This window comes from Dermacentor andersoni, chromosome 3 (assembly GCF_023375885.2).
Source record: "Dermacentor andersoni chromosome 3, qqDerAnde1_hic_scaffold, whole genome shotgun sequence".
Classification (NCBI taxonomy): Eukaryota; Metazoa; Arthropoda; class Arachnida; order Ixodida; family Ixodidae; genus Dermacentor; species Dermacentor andersoni.
Window position 1 is genome coordinate 77,854,357 of NC_092816.1, and position 18,217 is coordinate 77,872,573.

The 18,217-nt window shown below is 47.3% G+C and overlaps 1 protein-coding gene across 3 annotated transcripts in view; it reads right to left on the bottom strand.

Annotated features, from left to right (window-relative positions):
* Positions 1-18,217, bottom strand: part of LOC126544497 (uncharacterized) — a 69,265-nt gene that overhangs the window by 11,942 nt on the left and 39,106 nt on the right. For all 3 annotated transcript variants that reach the window (XM_050191850.3, XM_072287228.1, XM_072287229.1), the window contains 9 exons: positions 15,427-15,518; positions 9,929-10,041; positions 7,949-8,226; positions 5,228-5,379; positions 4,302-4,447; positions 3,694-3,868; positions 2,697-2,947; positions 1,628-1,844; positions 529-820 (listed from right to left, as the gene is read on the bottom strand). In XM_050191850.3, coding sequence (XP_050047807.2) covers positions 529-820; positions 1,628-1,844; positions 2,697-2,947; positions 3,694-3,868; positions 4,302-4,447; positions 5,228-5,379; positions 7,949-8,226; positions 9,929-10,041; positions 15,427-15,518 — 1,716 coding nt within the window. The remainder of the gene's footprint in view (positions 1-528; positions 821-1,627; positions 1,845-2,696; positions 2,948-3,693; positions 3,869-4,301; positions 4,448-5,227; positions 5,380-7,948; positions 8,227-9,928; positions 10,042-15,426; positions 15,519-18,217) is intronic.

The following is an 18,217-nucleotide window of genomic DNA, read 5'->3' on the forward strand; positions in this document are numbered from 1 at the left end:
GAGATCATCATGCAAGTAAATACGGTTGTAATAATGACATTTTGGGCCCATAGAAATGCAGGGCACCGGCCAGGACCTTCAATTGGGATCGAATTAACCAAAAAATCGAATTAACTGGAACTGAATTAACGGAAGCCTACTGTATCTTGTAGTGCGTATTTTAGGTAACAGTCACTGTGGCATTGCATTATTTTTGTTGGTAGTGGTAGCACATCAAGAGACAGATTTTTACTTCGGGGGTTAGCACATACCGCTGTTTAGTGGCATAGTTATGCCATATTCCTGCCAGGTACTATACTCACAAAACTAGATGCGTCAATGTAGGGCTAACTAATGCGCGTGCCATCTCAAGTTCGTGTTGCATTCACTCGAAAAGGTTAATGCACCAGCATAAGACATAGAAAATACAACCCAACCAACGCCTACGTCGACGCTCCTGTTCTCGTGCATGCTATTGTAAGTACCAGATTTTTCAGCCAGTGCAGGCCAGCATACGTAAATTCAAAAAATGCGCGATGCCATGCTCACCTGCGTCCCAGTGTCGCAAAGTGGAAGTGCATGAGCTCCGGGTCACTGCGGTTGAGCTGCTCGTGGCTCTCGTAGTCGTGCACGTTCATGAGGTCTGCGTACAGGCCGTACACCTCGCTGCGGCTCGCCTCGGGGCTGCTGCCACTGTCGTTGCCGCTGTCAGTGCTCACACCTCCCGCGCTGCTCAGGGTCAGCCCGCTTGCAGCGCTGGCCCGGGCGCACAGGGAGAGGCCGCGAGGAAGCGTCTTGGCACCCGACATGTGTATGTTCTCGGTGGCCGTCCGGCGAAGCGCTGCGTCGCAAGGTGAATGCAGAGGCGATCAGTATCGAGACGCCGAACTCCTTATGCATGTCTACCTCACATGATGCGTACGTACAATGGTGGGAGCCGGTTGGTCACGCTAAATGCAGTGGTTACGGTGGCTACAACTGGAGATGGCACTAGAGTTGTGATGGCGGCAACACTTAATGGCAAGTGTAGCACGGGTATTTGAGCATTTTTGCCTTCCGCTCCGATAAAGCATGTCACCGCGGTGGCTAGGAACCTAATCAGCACCAGAACGCCACAACCACTAATCCAGTGCAGTAGGTCGAAACCTAGAACACGTGCCCTTTGGCACTAGCTTCGCTGACACTAGAGAGAAAGAAAGGATTTCCAGCTGTGTTTGTAAGTTATCCTTTTACAAGACCAAAAAAGCCACTCTCACTGTAAAAATAGGATTTGTAAGCCAGAAAATACGGAAAACAAAAAACGGGTGGCAGAGCCGCATTCAAGTTCCAGCACCAGCCTTTCAAGACTTCCATGTATTCTGAAGCCGTCTGCTTGGGCCTAGTTAATTTTCCATCGGTAAAGATAGCCTACATTGTATTCTAGAGAGGCCAAAGATTAAACTTGTAGAGTTTCGAGAACATTTCCTGAGTCACAATGACCAAAGTATGAAAAAATATTTTGACATCTGTGACATCACTTTTACGCACCTACCCCAAGTTCTGGTGCTAAACTCAGAAAATTGAACTTTGACCTTCCCTTTCACGTTTCTATGTGTTCTTACGCATACCATGTACACACTAGGAGCATAGGAAACGCCACGCCACCTACCCCTTGTTCCCAGCTTGTGGCTGGCAGGTGTGGAGGGCAAGACAGAGTCTGACTTCTGCTTCTGAACACCACTCGTGCTGGCTGCGTCCAGCTCTGCCTCCTCTGTCACAGCATCGCCTCCTTCAACATCTTTTGCAGCTTTGGCCAGTTCTTCTTCCTCCTCTTCACCTTCTTCCGCGAGCTGCTCCGCACCCGCCTCTTCTGGGGCAACCGAAGTCTGCAATTGTTGGTGCGAAGTCATGGCATGAGCACTGGCATCAAATGTGTAATGAAAAGTGCCATGAAACTCCATAAAAAAAACTGGAGAATGAGCACTTCTCAAGCGCATTTTACTTTAGCAAGCCGCAGCGCACTTAGCCAGTGGACTCATGGCGGCACCCCACGGTGGCTGCAGTACCTACGCCATGTAGCCGACCACAGCTTGAAGTCAGCTATTGCCCAATACTAGCAGCCATTTAAGGGAATGACGAAATAAAGCGTTCGATGACAAAATGAAGCATCCATAAGAGAATGAGGACAGGGCCTCATGTTGAAAAGAGAGCATTTGAAAGAAATGTGACTTTGTGATACGCTTGCCAGCTCCAAGCACCGCATACGACAACAAAACTTGGCCGAGATCTTCACAGCAGTATATGTTACCCGCAGACTATGCTATTTCACAAAGCCCGAAGGGTGGTTCAGGGCCCCTTTAAAGCGAGCACACATGTGTAGGACACATATAAGTTTTCCCCTCTGGCAAGTGCACAATCACCCAGCTTTGCAGCAAATGACTTGTGGTTGGTGGCATTGGCACCTTCCTATGTCACCTGTGCAGTGTACACTGACACAGCTTCTGCAAGCCCTTGCGCATAAACCACCAGCAAAGTGAGAGCATCACGTTAGGGCGCTCCCTTAAACAATGGACGGCACTTTACCCTTTTCAGGAGGAAGCCTAACCGAAGTAGCACAACAAATAGGGCCAGTGTTGGGCCCACATGGTACAATGTAGCACTAATGTGGCCCTGTGTTGGCCTCACACTGGCCCTGCATCCTATACTGCTAGAGAGAGAGCAATGCCAGATTGGCTGACCCTGTGTTGCTGGGCCCTGCTGGATCCACGACGAGACGGGTGCACCCGCGGCTGGAGGCACAGGAGGAAGGTGACGGGTCCTCGGTGTCCATGGTGCGCAAGGTAGGTGCGGCCTCCCAGGATGGGCACGCCCTCGAGGCGAGGCAGCGGCAGTGTTAGCACCACCCCGGCACTCGTGCCCACCCAGAGCAGGCCCGGGCCAGCCACCAGGGAGGTCACAGTCACTGCTGGCCGCACGCTGCCTTGCTTGGCTGCACGTGTTGCAGATGTGGGCACATGCCAAGAGGCTTGAGACATGCTTTTCATCGTAACGTAACCACACACACCAGCCCCAGCTTCCTCGTGTAAGGGATCAGTTTAGAAACACCCAGAAAGTTCCAGCACATTCTGTGCAGCAGACAAGATAGCGGTGCCCACAACTCAAGCTCTCCCACAGCTCTAGCTGTTGGTGCAAAGGCTGTCACCAACAGGTGTCTTTCACCAACTGTGCAGCAATTCCAACACTTGGTTCAGTGAGTGGTGCATCCACCAGCATTCTACTGCACGATAAAATGAAGAGAAAGTGCGCACAGACCAGCCACCCATCCTGTGTAATATACTCACTCACTCACAGTATATACATGTATGTGTACAGTCAAATTTCTATACAGAACACCTCAATTTACCAAAACCCGCATTTTTCAATTTCTGAAACTTAGTTCTATTGAACATCGCCAGGTGTTCTTTGTCCCCGCACAATTTAGTGAAGCCATCTTGTTCCGTAGTTTCAATTTAACAAAGTCCACAATCAACGCATGCAAGGTAAGGCTTAGAGGTAGCCACGAATAAAAAACTGCTGAACATTATACCTGTCGTAATGAACACGCCCCCCCAACTTCACGTAAATGTATTGGGGAAAAAAAAGTGTTCATTATGCAATACGGTAAGTCGAACTAACTGCATTCTCCATGACCAAATTTTCCAAATGAAACATGGAGATCTCCAATCAACCACCCACCTGAAAGGAAGCGGTTGACACCCTCAGCAACGTCAACATCCTGCAAGTGCTGGAAGGTTTCTGTGTGGTAGAGGCTGATACGAGACGAGTTCTTCAGTGCAATCCAAAGACCCGTGCCCGAATGAGCCATGAGGTAGGCTTGGCCACCTTCCTCTTGGTTCAATGTATGCGTCCTCTGCACAGCAAGCACTCATCAGCCTCAATTAAACACTTGCACCCACAATTACAACTTGTTAGAACAAATGCGGCTCTGTCGCCACGACTGAGACCAGTAGAGCCTCCTGTCATGCCAAAAGCAACCTCTAATGCTTCAAAGAAAAGTCTGGTTCTGAATCAGTAACCACTCTTTCTTTTTTTCTTAACTGATTCAGCTCTGGTAAACAACACAGTGTACATGAAGTGCCATGCATCTGGTGTTATCACTGTTAATCCCAAACAGTAAAGCGAACAAGTGAGAGAAAGATGCTGGAATTCCGAGCCTAGAAACAACAAGAGCTGTTGCTGTGGGCTTTGACGTACTGACGAATGCAGCAAATGTCTTGTAATGACACTCTCATTCCAGGCCAAATTGAGATAGTAAGCACTGTGCAATCAGCGCAGAGGCTTACCTGTATGTCCGACGTAAATGCGTCGAGCACGTAGATCTTGTCTGCACAGGCGCAGTACAGCAGAGTTCCCAGGGGAAGTAGGGACGTTATGGGCTCCGTGCCCAGGACAAGAACACCAGGGGATTCCAGATCCCATGCGCCAGTTGCTTAAGTACAAAGACAGAGAGAGAGAAAGAGAGAAAGAAAGTTTCGACAAGCGCAGAACATCAAAAATATGTACAACAGAAGAAGGGTAACAAGACAAAGAGGGCAAAAGGACTGTAGAAAGAGAAACAAGAATAGATGGAGTTGTTCCCTATACGCAAACAGGCAATTTTATTTTTCCTCATGAAGTCAGCAATTGCACACTGATGCATGTGATAGCACTGTGTGCAGTAAGATTCAGAGTCTATTATTTTCGTTCCTAGATGAGGCCAAGTTCAGACAGCCACCATAAGGATTACAACCTACACATTGGCTGTAGCCACCATGCACTCAAGCCAATAATGAACCTCAAATCAGCGTTTGCAGCAACAATTTCATCTGAACAAGTCCACTTCGCCCACACTGTTTCTGACATTGGTAAAAGCACCACATGTGCATTTGCCATTTCACGCAAGTGATCTACAAATGCGGCCCAACCTAATTCTTCTCTTCTGTGCTTCTTTTAAGCAAGTGACTATTCAGCAAGCCTACGCTTGACAGGAAAAGGTTCGACTGTATAGATTCTCTTGATTTGCATTTTCTACTCAAATAATAATGACCATCATCAGCCGAATTTATGTGTAGTGCATGACAAAGGCCTCTAGCAATCTCCTATTACCCCAGTTACAAACAGAGACCACAAAAAAAAAAAAAACAAAGAAAAGAACTGATGGAACACTACAATCACAGGCATGTTATGCTGGGTAGACAGGACTGTACTTAAGACACAACGCAAAGCCTACCTGGGTCCCTCTGGTAGATATTGAGAGAGCCGTTGCTCAGGGCCACATACACACGTTCACAGTGGTAAAGTATCTGGGTCACAGGTGCTACCACTGTGGTGCTGCCCACTTCGGTCCACTTGTCCGGAGATGAAGCCAGCAGCAGGATCAACCTGCAGGACAGATGAAACCTTACGCTTCAGAACCACGGTACAGAACTGCAAGATTTAAGTGTAGTTAGCGATACTCACAAAAATCCACATTAATAATCAACTATACTATCAGCGATGCTGCACACTGACCAATTAGTACAGCACATGAGAACTAACAGGCTAGTCCATGTCAAAAACACTTAAACACACTGCTGATTCATGTGGCAGTACTTACTCGATCCTAACACCCCCCGAATCGAATGTGTGACCAACTTTTTGTATGTTCAAGATAGGAAATTAACGTAGAAATGACATTAAAGCTCCTAAGCAAAGTACAACTCGCACGTGCACTCTCCAATTTAGCAGGAAAACATAGCACGTCTCCAATTCTGGCAATTAAAAAAAAAAGATGAAACATGTGAGCTTTACCTTCACAAAAGAGAGATTTATTTATACCTGACGGCCATCATCATAACTCTCAGAGAGCACTTTATCACTGTCTATGAACCACAACATGTTGCCTGTCAGTCCCTTGCGCATTTAATATTCTGAATTTCTTAGATGACTCCGCAACAATCACAAACAGCCCTCGCCAAGACTAACCCCTTCGCAAGTTCACCCTGCGACACATGCAATTCTCTGGAACACCAAAAATGTGTTACATGACTCATTGCAGCTAGCTTACCACGCAAAACAAGTAGGGGTGTGCGAATACCGAACAGTAGATTTCAAATCGAATATCGAATTGAATAAAAAAAAAAAAGGAAAGACAAAGCCAAATATTGATCAAATATTTTTTAATGCTCAATAATTTTGGGCAAGAAAATACAGTGCTCCGCATGCTCGGGAGTCTCCTAGTATTGCATAACAAGAATGTCACAACCTATCAGTAACATAAGTACATAGAAACCAAGATGTGCAGCACAGTCCACTCTCATTAAAGGAACACCAAATTAGTATTACAGCTCACTTCTAGCATGCGAATGCCTGGAAAATACTTTGCTTTATCAATAGAATCAAGTGCGTTGTTTCCTCTGAAACTAATGAATTAGTGACATTCAATTGTACTGAATACCAACGAAATTCTTAGTTTAATACTGAACCTGTGTTTTGCGGCAACCTTCTATTTATTGCACAGTAATATTTTCCAAATTTTCTCCAAAATGCAGAAGGGCTATCCCAACTTCACAGCAGGTGCATTAGAATAAGGTCAATCTGCACAAAGGACCAGACATAATGTGACTCTTGTAGCTGACGCAAAGAGCAGGTGCCATCCGTGCCATTTCACTGTCAGGTTTGGTGTGATTTACCACCTGTCAAAGATTCTAAAATCTGCAGGGTCAGGGCAAGTTTGCGCTGTGACCCTGCAGTGCGAGTTTACGTCGCAAGTTTGCCCAAGTTCGCACTGTGATCCGCTGTTTTTGGCATTGAAAAATCGAATTAACCAGAGTTGAATAACCGGAAGTCTACTGTACACTGGTTTGAACAGAACACACCACATGGCAGGTATATCGTATACGTTGCAAAATTACGAGCTTAGGCCTGCGTGCGAAAGCACGCCATTTGTGGTCCATTCTTGAAGGTTAGTTCTTAATGTTCTTCTTAATTGGTCAGTTCGTGAAGGTTAGAAGGTAAGAAGAAAAAAAGTTTGCAGGTCAACAAACGTACCCTCACTATCAAAGCACTTTGTGCTTGACAGCAGAATGCCACTGCTACAGAGTTACTGCAGCAGTTAACATGAACCTACAAAAAACTGTCTATATATAAATAAAAAGAACTGTCGTGAGGGCACCAGACTTTCTCACATCCCCTGGTATTCTTCTTCCCCAAGAAGCTCTTGCATGTGCTGATGTTTGGCTTCACCGCATGACATACACAGCTATGGTGAAAGCTAGTGTCACAGCTATACTGCTATAAGAGATGGTGCGAGTACTCTGATGCTAGCACCACCTTACAGTGCAGACAACTCAGGCACAAGAAGAAGTTGCTTCTCTCTGTTCAGCTGTGAAATATTGGTGCGCTCATTGGTGCTTTTTGTGGGACTGTCCCACGGAGGGGTTCCTGTTTCAGTTGGAAACACAGCACCAGCATGGGTCCAGTATCTTCAGTGACGAGTTGAATTTCTTCCGATTGCTCAACCTGCCTCCAGGGAGGAAGTATTTCTCGCACATACTTCGGCTGTCTAGCACTGCTGTATAGAAAGATAACCTTTGTATGGAAGCCCCTAAAGCTTTCTCATCATTCTGCCGTCATAACTCTTGGCAGAACACTGCAGTACCCATCAAACCTGCAGTACCCGTCAAACCATGCTAGCCACTTACAACCCAGTCACACTGGGCACTTTTGATCGCGTTTGAGCTTGATTGTGATCAAATTTCTCGGTCGCGACCCGCTCCCTTTTTCAGCCTGTGCAAATGAGCCATTCGATATAGAGAAATTCAATCCCAATCCAGCTCAAACGCAATCGAAAGTCCCCTGTGTGACACTGGTATTAACCAAGTCAATGCACACCTTCTGGAAGGCCTAGCAAGAAATAAGTAATAAAAGCCAGATTGCATTACCACCCTCGGTACGCGTGCAGGGCCCATACCTCTTCGTCTCAGTGGTGATCCACACAGTCTCGGCAGCCCCCGGAGGCGGAGGCTGAGGCGGGCTGACATCCGGGTCCGGGGCAGGTGGCACGGCCTCCATGGCAGCGATGCGGGACTCGGGCAGGTCGAAGGCACCCACTGAGCGCAGGGCAATCTGCTGCAGCGACAAGATCACCAGGTGGCTGTTAACGCCGTCGGTGCTGCACAGCCACAGGTACTGGCCCCGAAGGCCGCCCGGCGTTGTGGGTGCCACACTGTAGAAGCAGCCACACTTGACCTGCGTGAGAGAATGGCACAGCCCACCAGCACAGTCAACTATGGACACAGCAATGGAAAATCGGAACGAGTTAGAATGTGTCCAAATTGAAGCAACGCACACAAAACACTGACTGAAATGTGGACACAGAAAAACAAAAAAGGAAAATAGCATACAACTCTTCAGCAGGCATTGATTCTCCCTTGGTGATGCGAAAACAGACACTGCAGCCATTTGGGGTCACCGTGGGGTCAGGCGTGTGCATGCTCGCCAGTCAAGCTTTAATTACCCAGAGGAAGGCCAATTTCAAGATCGAAACAATTAAAGCCTTGGCCCATAGAAAAGTATGGGTGCTGGCCAGGACATTTGGTTGGGATCGAATTAACTGGAGTTTAATTAATGGAAGTGTACTGTACTACTGGACGTAGGATTACAGTGTTAACATGTAGTCAAACTGCTTTACAGACCCACTTAGACTAGCACCAAGAGCATTACTGTATTTATTTGAATCTAGGCCAATAGTTCTTTTTTTCAAATAATCATATACCAAACTCTAGGGTTGGCTTAGGTTCGAGGATTTAAAAAAATGCACCAGTTTGTAATTGAAAATGATAAACATGGCGCATAGCTAGCGTCATCTAGAAAAGTCAGCATCGCAGCAGCTACTAGCCACGCCAGTAGCCAACCGAAGTACACCAGCAACGTCGCCATTTTGACCTGTGTCGTATCGGTATGGTGGCTAAGTATCAACGTGCGGTGTGGCGTTATCGTAATGTCACCAAACAGGCGATGCCACAAACTAAAAGTTGTGCTAGCCGCAGAGGCATTGTCAAACGTTCAAGCCGGGCGGGACGTCAGCATAGACGAGAAAAACACCCATCGTTGGAGGGGGCAACAGGAGATGCCTTTTGTGTGTGCCGTAACGAAGAGATAATAACGAGATAAGGAAGATAAATGCACAATAACAGTGAGGAGCTGTTCACCGAGATTGCGCCGCGTTTGAACACGTATGAGCCATGTTGCACTGTCTGCACATGCGTAGGCGCAAGGGCGGGAGCTTGCACGCGTCCGCAAGCGTACAAGGCTAGCAGTGATGATTACGTAGAGTGAGCTCGGCATGTTCACATTAAATTAATATTGTTTTCATTTTGTAAACGCTGTCCTCACTTTCTTGTTCGGCTTAAATTTGAGGCAAGCTTTTTTTTTTTTTTTTTGGCTTCAGACATTCAGAGGCGGGCTTAGAATCGGTGCCAACCCAGATTCAAGTAAATACGGTAGCATCCATTATAAATGAAGTCACTCATGTGTCTGGCTCACACAAGCAATTCCAGTAGCACTTTCCATCTTCACTGAAAGCATGGAGGAATGAGTTGCTGCTACTGCTATCTATCACCCAACATTTTAACACAGCCTATTTATGTCTGAGGAAAAGGGTAGACATTTTTTTCCCAAAAAAGGCCTTTCAATTGCAACAAACCTCTGACTCACCTATCGCCGCTAATGACATCTGAAGTTTACACAAGTTACGGTTTCAAAGAAAAATCTACACCATGCTAGTTGCAGATGCTAACAAACACTGCAATTAGTGAAATTCCAGTATGAGCACCCAGGGATTGTGGATATTCAGGTTTGTTGCGTATTCCACACGTTCTAAACTCCTCGTGCCAACAGCACATCGACAAACCTTAAAGTACATGTAAGGGAACGTAGTGGCAGAACCTACCTCTGTGGGTGTTGAGGCAGGGTAGAGGGGCGTCAATCGAACGAGAAGAGGTAGCTTGCTGGACGGCCGCTTGTCCTGTTCTGGCACGTCCCAAGCTGGCATGTTGTTGGGGTCTGCAAGAGGGCAACAACGGCAATCGCATTTGAGCAACGGCAGCTGCTCATCTTATACTTCCAAGCAAGTCCACAGCCTGAACAGTTTCGAATTGGAGTTCTACCTCCTTTTCTTCAAAAGACGTTTTCGTGCACAGGCTGAAAGCCTTGCTTGAAGTGATAAGAGCAATGTCATCTACTTCAGCAACTGCTACAACCAATGGACAACTTTAGAAGTCAGCACTGCCTGTGGCACCAAGGGCATTGTGGAATCTTTGAGAGTCAGTTTTGGTTTTGGAGGCCATGCGCTGTGTAGTTAGATACCGCAGCTGCTGCGGGGTGGCATGATGAGGCCGCTCGCCATCAAAATGCTTGCAAAACTGCATGCTCTGATTGGTCTTTGTGAACGGGCATGGCAATGCGAGCCAGTCCGAGCTCACGTTTTGGTGCGCTTCGAGGCACACGAAATTGTCTCACACTGTCTGCGTACGCTGGCCTTATGCATGAAAATGTGTTGGGTCAGCAGCTGAACCGATGTGAAGTCCGTGGCCGCATATCCAACACGATCTGCATGCCTATTGACGGCTAATCGGTCCAACCTTTGCACTTTACAAAATATGCTGCTCCTGTTGTTGCCATTCCCTCTGTCTGCGTCGCATTATCATTCGATCGGTGCTGTCAACCGCGACGAACCTTGTACAGTAAAAGCTCGTTAATTCGAATTCCATGGGGATGCAACAAAAATTCGAATTATACAAACTTTGAACTAATGAAAGTCGGAATAAAATTGCTTGGTTAAGGCAGGTATATAGTCCGACGTGGCGTGAGCACGTGCTGACACGCCACGTCACGTTGGTGTGAACAACAACGTCTGTACTTTGAAGCACTGGCGCAGCCAACGTAACCAGACGCGGCCAACGCGGTTCAACGTGCTTGACGTTGAGATGGCTCTTGTTCCATCCGCATGTTCGTCGTGCCGACTGGTGCGGAGAAAAAAAATGTCACAGTGTCGCCCGAAAAGCGGAGCATCGATTGTGATAGCAAATTAGTAGATAGCTATACAAAGTACGGATGGTAGTTTTATTGGCTGTAAAAACTTATAAACATTCGCTTACTAACTGAATTAAAGAGTGCGGTGTCACGAGCGCACAGGTAAACGTGAACACATCTCACTCGATGATCGCGGAAACTCACTGAAATACGCTGGAGTGAGGAATCGCGGCAGCAGCAGTAAGCCAATTGACCTTTGTACAGCTCTCACTTCAATGTGAACGAAACATAGAAAGCACATCGCATACAAAGCTACCAGCACTACGCGCACTCTGCAAACATCGCAGATCACTTTGAAGATAAGACTCATGCAGGTGCGCTTCTGCCACGTCGCAGATTGCTTTCGAGATACGGTGCCCGCATGGCCGCGCCAGAAGCAGCAGCTGAGAATGTCCCCCCCCCCCCCCCCCCCACTCCCTCGTCACCCCCGTGCCACGCGCGCGACAGGAGAGGGCGTGCATCCACCCCGCCTTCCTCGCTCGCGCACGCGAGATTGAGCCGTGTATGCGTGCGAGGCTCACCCTCGCACGCTTTCACTCGCACAGACAGCATACAGCGCACTGCGACGATTTTATCGCCCTTGAACTTTGCGTGGAACTTCACGGGAGAGAAGCGACCTGCAAGAGAGGCAGTGGCCATGCCTGGCCAGGTGCAAATGCGTCTCTCCGCTCAGCCATAAACAAAGGGCTGCAGATGGAAAAAGCAAAGGTGCGCGGCCCGCACGGCACTAACGGGCTCCCGCGCACTAGCACTCTCTCCCATCCACGATGGCGTGGAGCTCGAATTATCGGTGACGGTGCAGATTTCAGTGTGAATTAGCGGGATGTGTTACATATTACTTTCAATACATTGCTGGACGGACCGCAGCGGCTACTTCGAATTATCCGAAATTTCGAATGAATGAGCTGTGAATTAACAAGCTTTCACTATACCAACAGAGACAACTCCCGCCGATGCTGCACCGTTCTGTGAATTGCGACATTCAGGCACTCCTGCCATCCTTGTATCGGACAGACGTCGGGGAGCACCCGCAGTGACCAAGTCCACTATTGTGTCAGCTGAGGCAGCCTGTCTGCAGCGCGCTCAATGCTCCTTTTCCACCGAAAACAAAATGAAACGCTCCCTTGGGCAGCATAAAGCACGAGGGGCACCATGACACATGCGACGTGTGACAATGCGTGGGTCCCTACGGCGAATGTATCGAATGTTCGAAAAATCGAATAGCAGATATTCAATTCACAATTCGAATTATTCGAACATTCACTATTCAATTCGATTCACTGATATTCGAGCATTCGCACGCCCCTACCCGGCAGGCAAAAAGCGGATGCCGGAGCACAAATGCGCTCGGCGCACTGAGTGCACGGAGATGTGATGTGATGGCTGCAATGCCGGCACAGCATTTTGTGACCATTTAGGTCACGCTCATCTTTGTCGTGCTACCGTATTTACACGATTGCAAGTCGTCTCGAATGTAAGTCAACCCCCCCCATATCGCGTGACAGGAAAAAAAAGGAGAAGAGCATACCCGAGGGCGCATTCAATAACGAAAATTTATTAGTAGCTGACATGGTCACTGGACTACTCGTCTTCATTAGTGCTGCCATCGTCATCGTCGGTACGGTCCCACAGCGCGTCGTCGTCCAGCGAAATTTCACATTTGGCAAACGACTGCATCGATCTTGTGGAACAGCAGCCCACGCCGAATGCACCCAACCACACGCAGCCGTCAGGGAGGCTCTTTTGACAGGTCCGGTTGGCGTAATTTCACAGTCTTCTGCCGCCAGCCACTCGTACTCACAGCGGAGCAGGCCTTTAAAAGGCGAAGGTCTGGGCTTGTTTCATGACCGTGTCGCACTTCACTGGCAGGGACCGATCGCGCAGCATTTCAGCAACGTATGCCGCAAACTTAGCCTACAGCTCTGGAAAGTGTCCAGACTTCGGCACGTGGGAAATTTTTCACTTGCCGTCACAGGTGAAAATTTCGCTTCGCTGCAGTCGCCACTCTCGCACCACCCGTTCAGAAACATCGAACTTGCGGCCCGCTGCGCAGTGATTTGTTTCTTCGGCGTAAAGGATGGCAGCCCTATTGAACACTGCTGTGAATGAGTGCCAAATGATTACTGAGCCTGGAGTACTCATGATGACTCAGGAAGCATAGAAGTAGCACGTAGCCGGCAGTCAAGTGGAACGCGTCAAACCAATGCCTTTCGTCAAGCTATAGAGAAAGCTAAGCGCAACAGGGAAAGAGAAACCCGCAAGCGGCGTCTACACTTCCATCATAGAATAAAGAACATTTGCATGAACTATCGATACTCTCTGCAAGCACCGCTGTTCTGAGGGTGCCACCACGAACGGGAACAGCGGCGCTTCCATCAACTATCGACACCCTTCTATAAGTACTGCGTGCGCTCATGCGTGCACTGTAAAACTCTCAAAAATGTTGAAAAACGCTTCCGAAAAGCGAACAAACACGCGGGATAGCGAAAAGCTACGGGTAGGGCCATAGAGCAAACATAAAATTGTAACTACGTTGTAGCTCCCGTTGGTCTCGCTTTTTTGGCGGTGCCATGTTTTGGTTTCGATTGTAAGTCGACCCCCCGACTTCAGATTTTCAAATTTTAAAAAAGTGGTTCACTTACAGTCGTGTAAATGCAGTATGTAACTTGTTGTCCAATGGTTAGCATAGATGGTAGAAGAAAGGGTTTACTCTCGTTAGACAAGCCACAACTATGCAGGCAGCTGCAAGTGGAGCAGACAATGAAGCGCTTTCCCTCAGGATTCCCCTCATGCTGCCATTTGCATGCTACTCTCTAAAGTCGTCCATTGGCCTTGGTACACATGCTCAACACATTCACGCATACTTTGACAGAGCAACATGTACCTGGTGTCATAGAGTTTGCTACAAAGTACCTTGTTTTGTTATAGCAGTGAAGCTCTGTTATCAGTGCTTCCTTGACGGTAAACTGTGAAATTCCTGCTACTGCCATTTATGTTTGTCTGTGGTCATGAGAAAACAAAGAGCAACAAATTTTCTTTCTCTGCTGTGGGCACAGCAGAGAAAGAAAATTATGCATCAATGCTAACCCTAGGGGTTTTACATGCATCACTTATACCATTTTCTTCATTTCCAAATAAATAAATATGCATTGAAAGGAGCTTCTGAACCTCCGAATGCAGTGAAAGGATTCCAAATTGCCTAATGGCTCTGTTCGAGTCCAAATAAAGAGTCAATTATGTGCTTCAATATTTAAAGGTTTTGAATAGCTGAGCACCTCTTCTTAAGAATCCTTATGCCTGTTCACAATGTCTAGGAAGTCTGAAATACACACAATAATATCATCACTGAATAACAACACAATATGCCAGGCAGGAAGCACATTTCTGGCTGATAAGAAAAGCGCCAGAATACCGTATTTACTCGCATAATGATCGCACCCATGAATTTTGTCGTCAAAATTCCATTTTTTTTATTTCCCGAGTAATGATCGCACCCTGAACTTGCCGCAGCGATATGTCGTGTGCCAAGTTTAGCTAATAATGATCGCGCTTACCATCTGTCGAATGCTACGCGAACGACTCGTCTGCACGCACCAAACATTCTTAAGTAGATGCCTCATTTCATTACTTTCATCACTTTCCGCACTTCCATGGCTAAAAGACGTACAACCAAACTTGCCTTTATTATGGGTAGGCTTTATAATGGTTGTGGTTAACAAAAACAAAAAAGGCTCCTTTCGATTCTTTTCATCTGCACTCGTGAGCACGCAACAAATCGGGCGCGGCAATCATAGTAGCCATGTTTACACTGATACGTTAAAAGTGTACCCTATTCATACGCCGACGCTTTTAACACAGCTAAGATATTCGCCTACCCTTAGTGGAAACGTGCCGTGTTAGGATAGTAGTGAAGACAGATGCCGCAGTTTCCGCAGCACGCCGGCCATGTGTTTCTATGTCACTGGCAGCTAAGCATGCCCATCTCTGTTTCTGTCCCCTCAAAGTGGACATGGCTACGTTATTGCCGCAAACTTGCCGATATTAACGATATTATTCATCACTGATACGGAAGAAACTGTTTCAATGCACGTAATGTACTCACAAGAAGAAAAAAAAAGATCGCTTCGGCGCGTTCGGCTTGCTTTGCCGGCCGCCATTTTTGTTTTGGTGTCCCGCACCCGCATCCCGCAGCAAACGCAGGACGAAAAAAAATTTTTTTTTTCTCGCGGGAAAATTAACCGGCGTAATGATCGCACCCCTGAATTTGCGTCAATTTTTCTGACAAAAAAGTGCGATCATTATGCGAGTAAATACGGTAATGATAAGTGGCTGGTAAGGCAACTTTAGCCCACTTACCCAAAGCCAGCTTTGCGAGGCGCAGGTCAGTAGTCCAGTCTCTTTTAACAGCAGGGCTTGACAGCTGGAAACTAACTTGTACTTTCTGGGACCTGCATTTCAAGGATGTCGAAATATAGGGACAGAAGCAAGCTACCTTTGACCGTCCACTATTCAGTCTTTTCCCAGCTACTTACCTTTACAGGTAAACGCTGATATCACAAGGATCATGTCACAACTTTCAATACTCTAGGGAACAGAGGCCTTTCTTAACTGTCAAGTCTGCCTCTTCACAATGCACACGTGCTTACCTCACGACAGCTATGGTGGCCATTCAAATGAAGACAAAGCTGCTGACCACACATGTCTACGTGCATAGCAGTTGCTAATTACGGCATTGCTGACAACATTACCCTCTTCCAAGGCATAAAACATGTTCTAAACATATGCAGTTGACAATCGGTAAATCGAACTCCACGGGGAACATACATAAGTCCGAACTAAAAAAAGATCACTATATTTACATTTTAAGGCCCCTGTGCACGGAACAAGTGGTTGATGCATTGCTGCACGCACTTCCGCTTACGTGCAACCAAGTTCACCTGTATTTCTGCCAGGTTTGAGTTTTGCTGTATGCCGATGCAAGGACTGCAAAGGCTTGAGTCAGATTCGCATGTGGAAGGCTCCAGAGCACATAGCACATCATATCAGAGTCAGAGCCACTGCTTGACGGTAGGAGAACTTGTTCAATTATTTTGTCATCATTCAGTTCAGCACACAACGCGCTGTCAACGCCTGCAAAGTCTTCAAATCTAATGGCAGCAGGAATCGCCACACCGCAGCCCATCAGGTCATCAATGATGTTTGCAATTGAGCTTGTTGTGGCAGGTGGCAGTTCAGCGTCTTCAGTTGTGGAGTCGGGCTCATTCAGCCTGCAACTCATAAGGCTCATATGGAGTCGGACTGCGAGGACACCACTGGTGCCATTTGACGCGGCCTATTTATAAGTTCACAAGAAATACTTCTTGGAGCCAGCAGAGCGCTGTCTGGAACGCAAACTAAAGAAACAAGCACAGCATGGCAGAAAGCTGTCCACAAGGCAAACTCAACAAATAGAATGGCGATAGCAAGCCATGTGCAGGGGTGCCGGAAAAGGATGTGATGATCGCAATGTTGACGCAACCTCATAATTCAGGCAAAGCCTCGAAGATTGGCAGTTGCAGCTAAATCTCAGATGCATAGAGCAACGACCAGGGCAAAGCCTTAGAGAACACCGTCTACATGTAATCTCCGAGGCCATACTTGATGTCTCGTCAAGGTTGCCAGAGGAGATAATGGCGGCAGAGTTGATGTACGGTACAGCCAAGGACGGAGTGCAGATAATCAAATGCAGAGCTGGCGGCTGACCGAAATATCAGTTGTTTTTACATATTAAGTCTATGGGGCCATTGGCAGTGCCGCAAAGCTGTCCGAATTACCAAGCATGTCCAAATTATCGGTGTCTGATTTATCGGTCGGCAACTGTATGCTGGACCATCTAGATGCCTGGAACTTCCTTACAGGAAAGATGACCTAAATAATACAAGAATGGGATATTAATTATGTGAACAGAATTTTTCTGTAATGAGCACCTGTTGGCAAGATATTTTGCAATCGCAAAACACTGTGACAAACTAATTCTGCTCAATGCATGATTGATTGATCGATTTATCAGGCTTAACATCTTAAAGCAATGCCAACGGCTACAATGGAGGAGACTGAATTAGCATTAGCCATCCAGTGTACACTTAAATCTAAGAACAGTAGAACCTCATTCATACGTTTTGGGGAAAGAAATGTGAGCAAATATTCACGAACGATTACGATACTCCCTAATGCGAAATTTGAGCGCAGCTCTATATGTGTTTTCATGTTACGATATACTGGCTGGCATGGTCAATCTGTATAGTGTGGTGCGTTGCAAATGGAGGCGACACAACTGCCTCGCTAATCTGGAGTTTGCAAGAGCCAGCGCGTGGATGACGCATGGGCATGATTCACAGAAGCCGCCACCAACAGACCTCCCAGACAATGCATGCTACTCTGGCGCCATTTTGTAGCCATTGTCACCGCACTACGCTTTTCTTCTCACGTTTTCGCTATACCCTCCTTCGCTTTTCTCCTCACGTCTTTCATCCCCTGCTGAGCTCTTCGTTTGGTTTCTCCGTGCTCTGTGCTCATTCGCTTGGCTATACCACCGCCGACGCTCGCTGCAGGAACGAGTGCCTAAGCACTCCACTTTAAAGATATACTATCCGGGAAAATGTACGATCCAAAGCACTAAAAAATTTGACAGGCTACACTGTAGTTCACATCTACCTAATGCAAAGCATTGCACAAATCGTTGTGGCATGAGGCACGATACGCCAACGCCTGTCGAGCTGGTGGGGCTCCGAAAGGCCCGAGACGCGTTTTATTATTAATGCGATAACGGCGAGGGCCCCGTGTTGCAGAAAATCTAGCATCGCCTTCCAGCATCTATCGTCGTTTCAGCAAAAATAATTTCAAACCATGCAAACCCAAGCAAACATACCCAACCATGCAGACCCTCCATCTAGCGCAAAGAAGTTACTGAACTAATTGAATTTCTCAAAGCCACGGAGCGGCCCACCCGTTCCTTTGCAACACCTCCAGATGGCACCCACCTCCGCCACATCGGGACCCACGCATGAGGCCACGTTTCTACCAGGAAGTACGCCTTCGCGCATAGCGTTCGCCGCCAGTGTTTCCTGGTAAACACTACGATTACATAAGCTGCAGTTGCCAGGAAGCA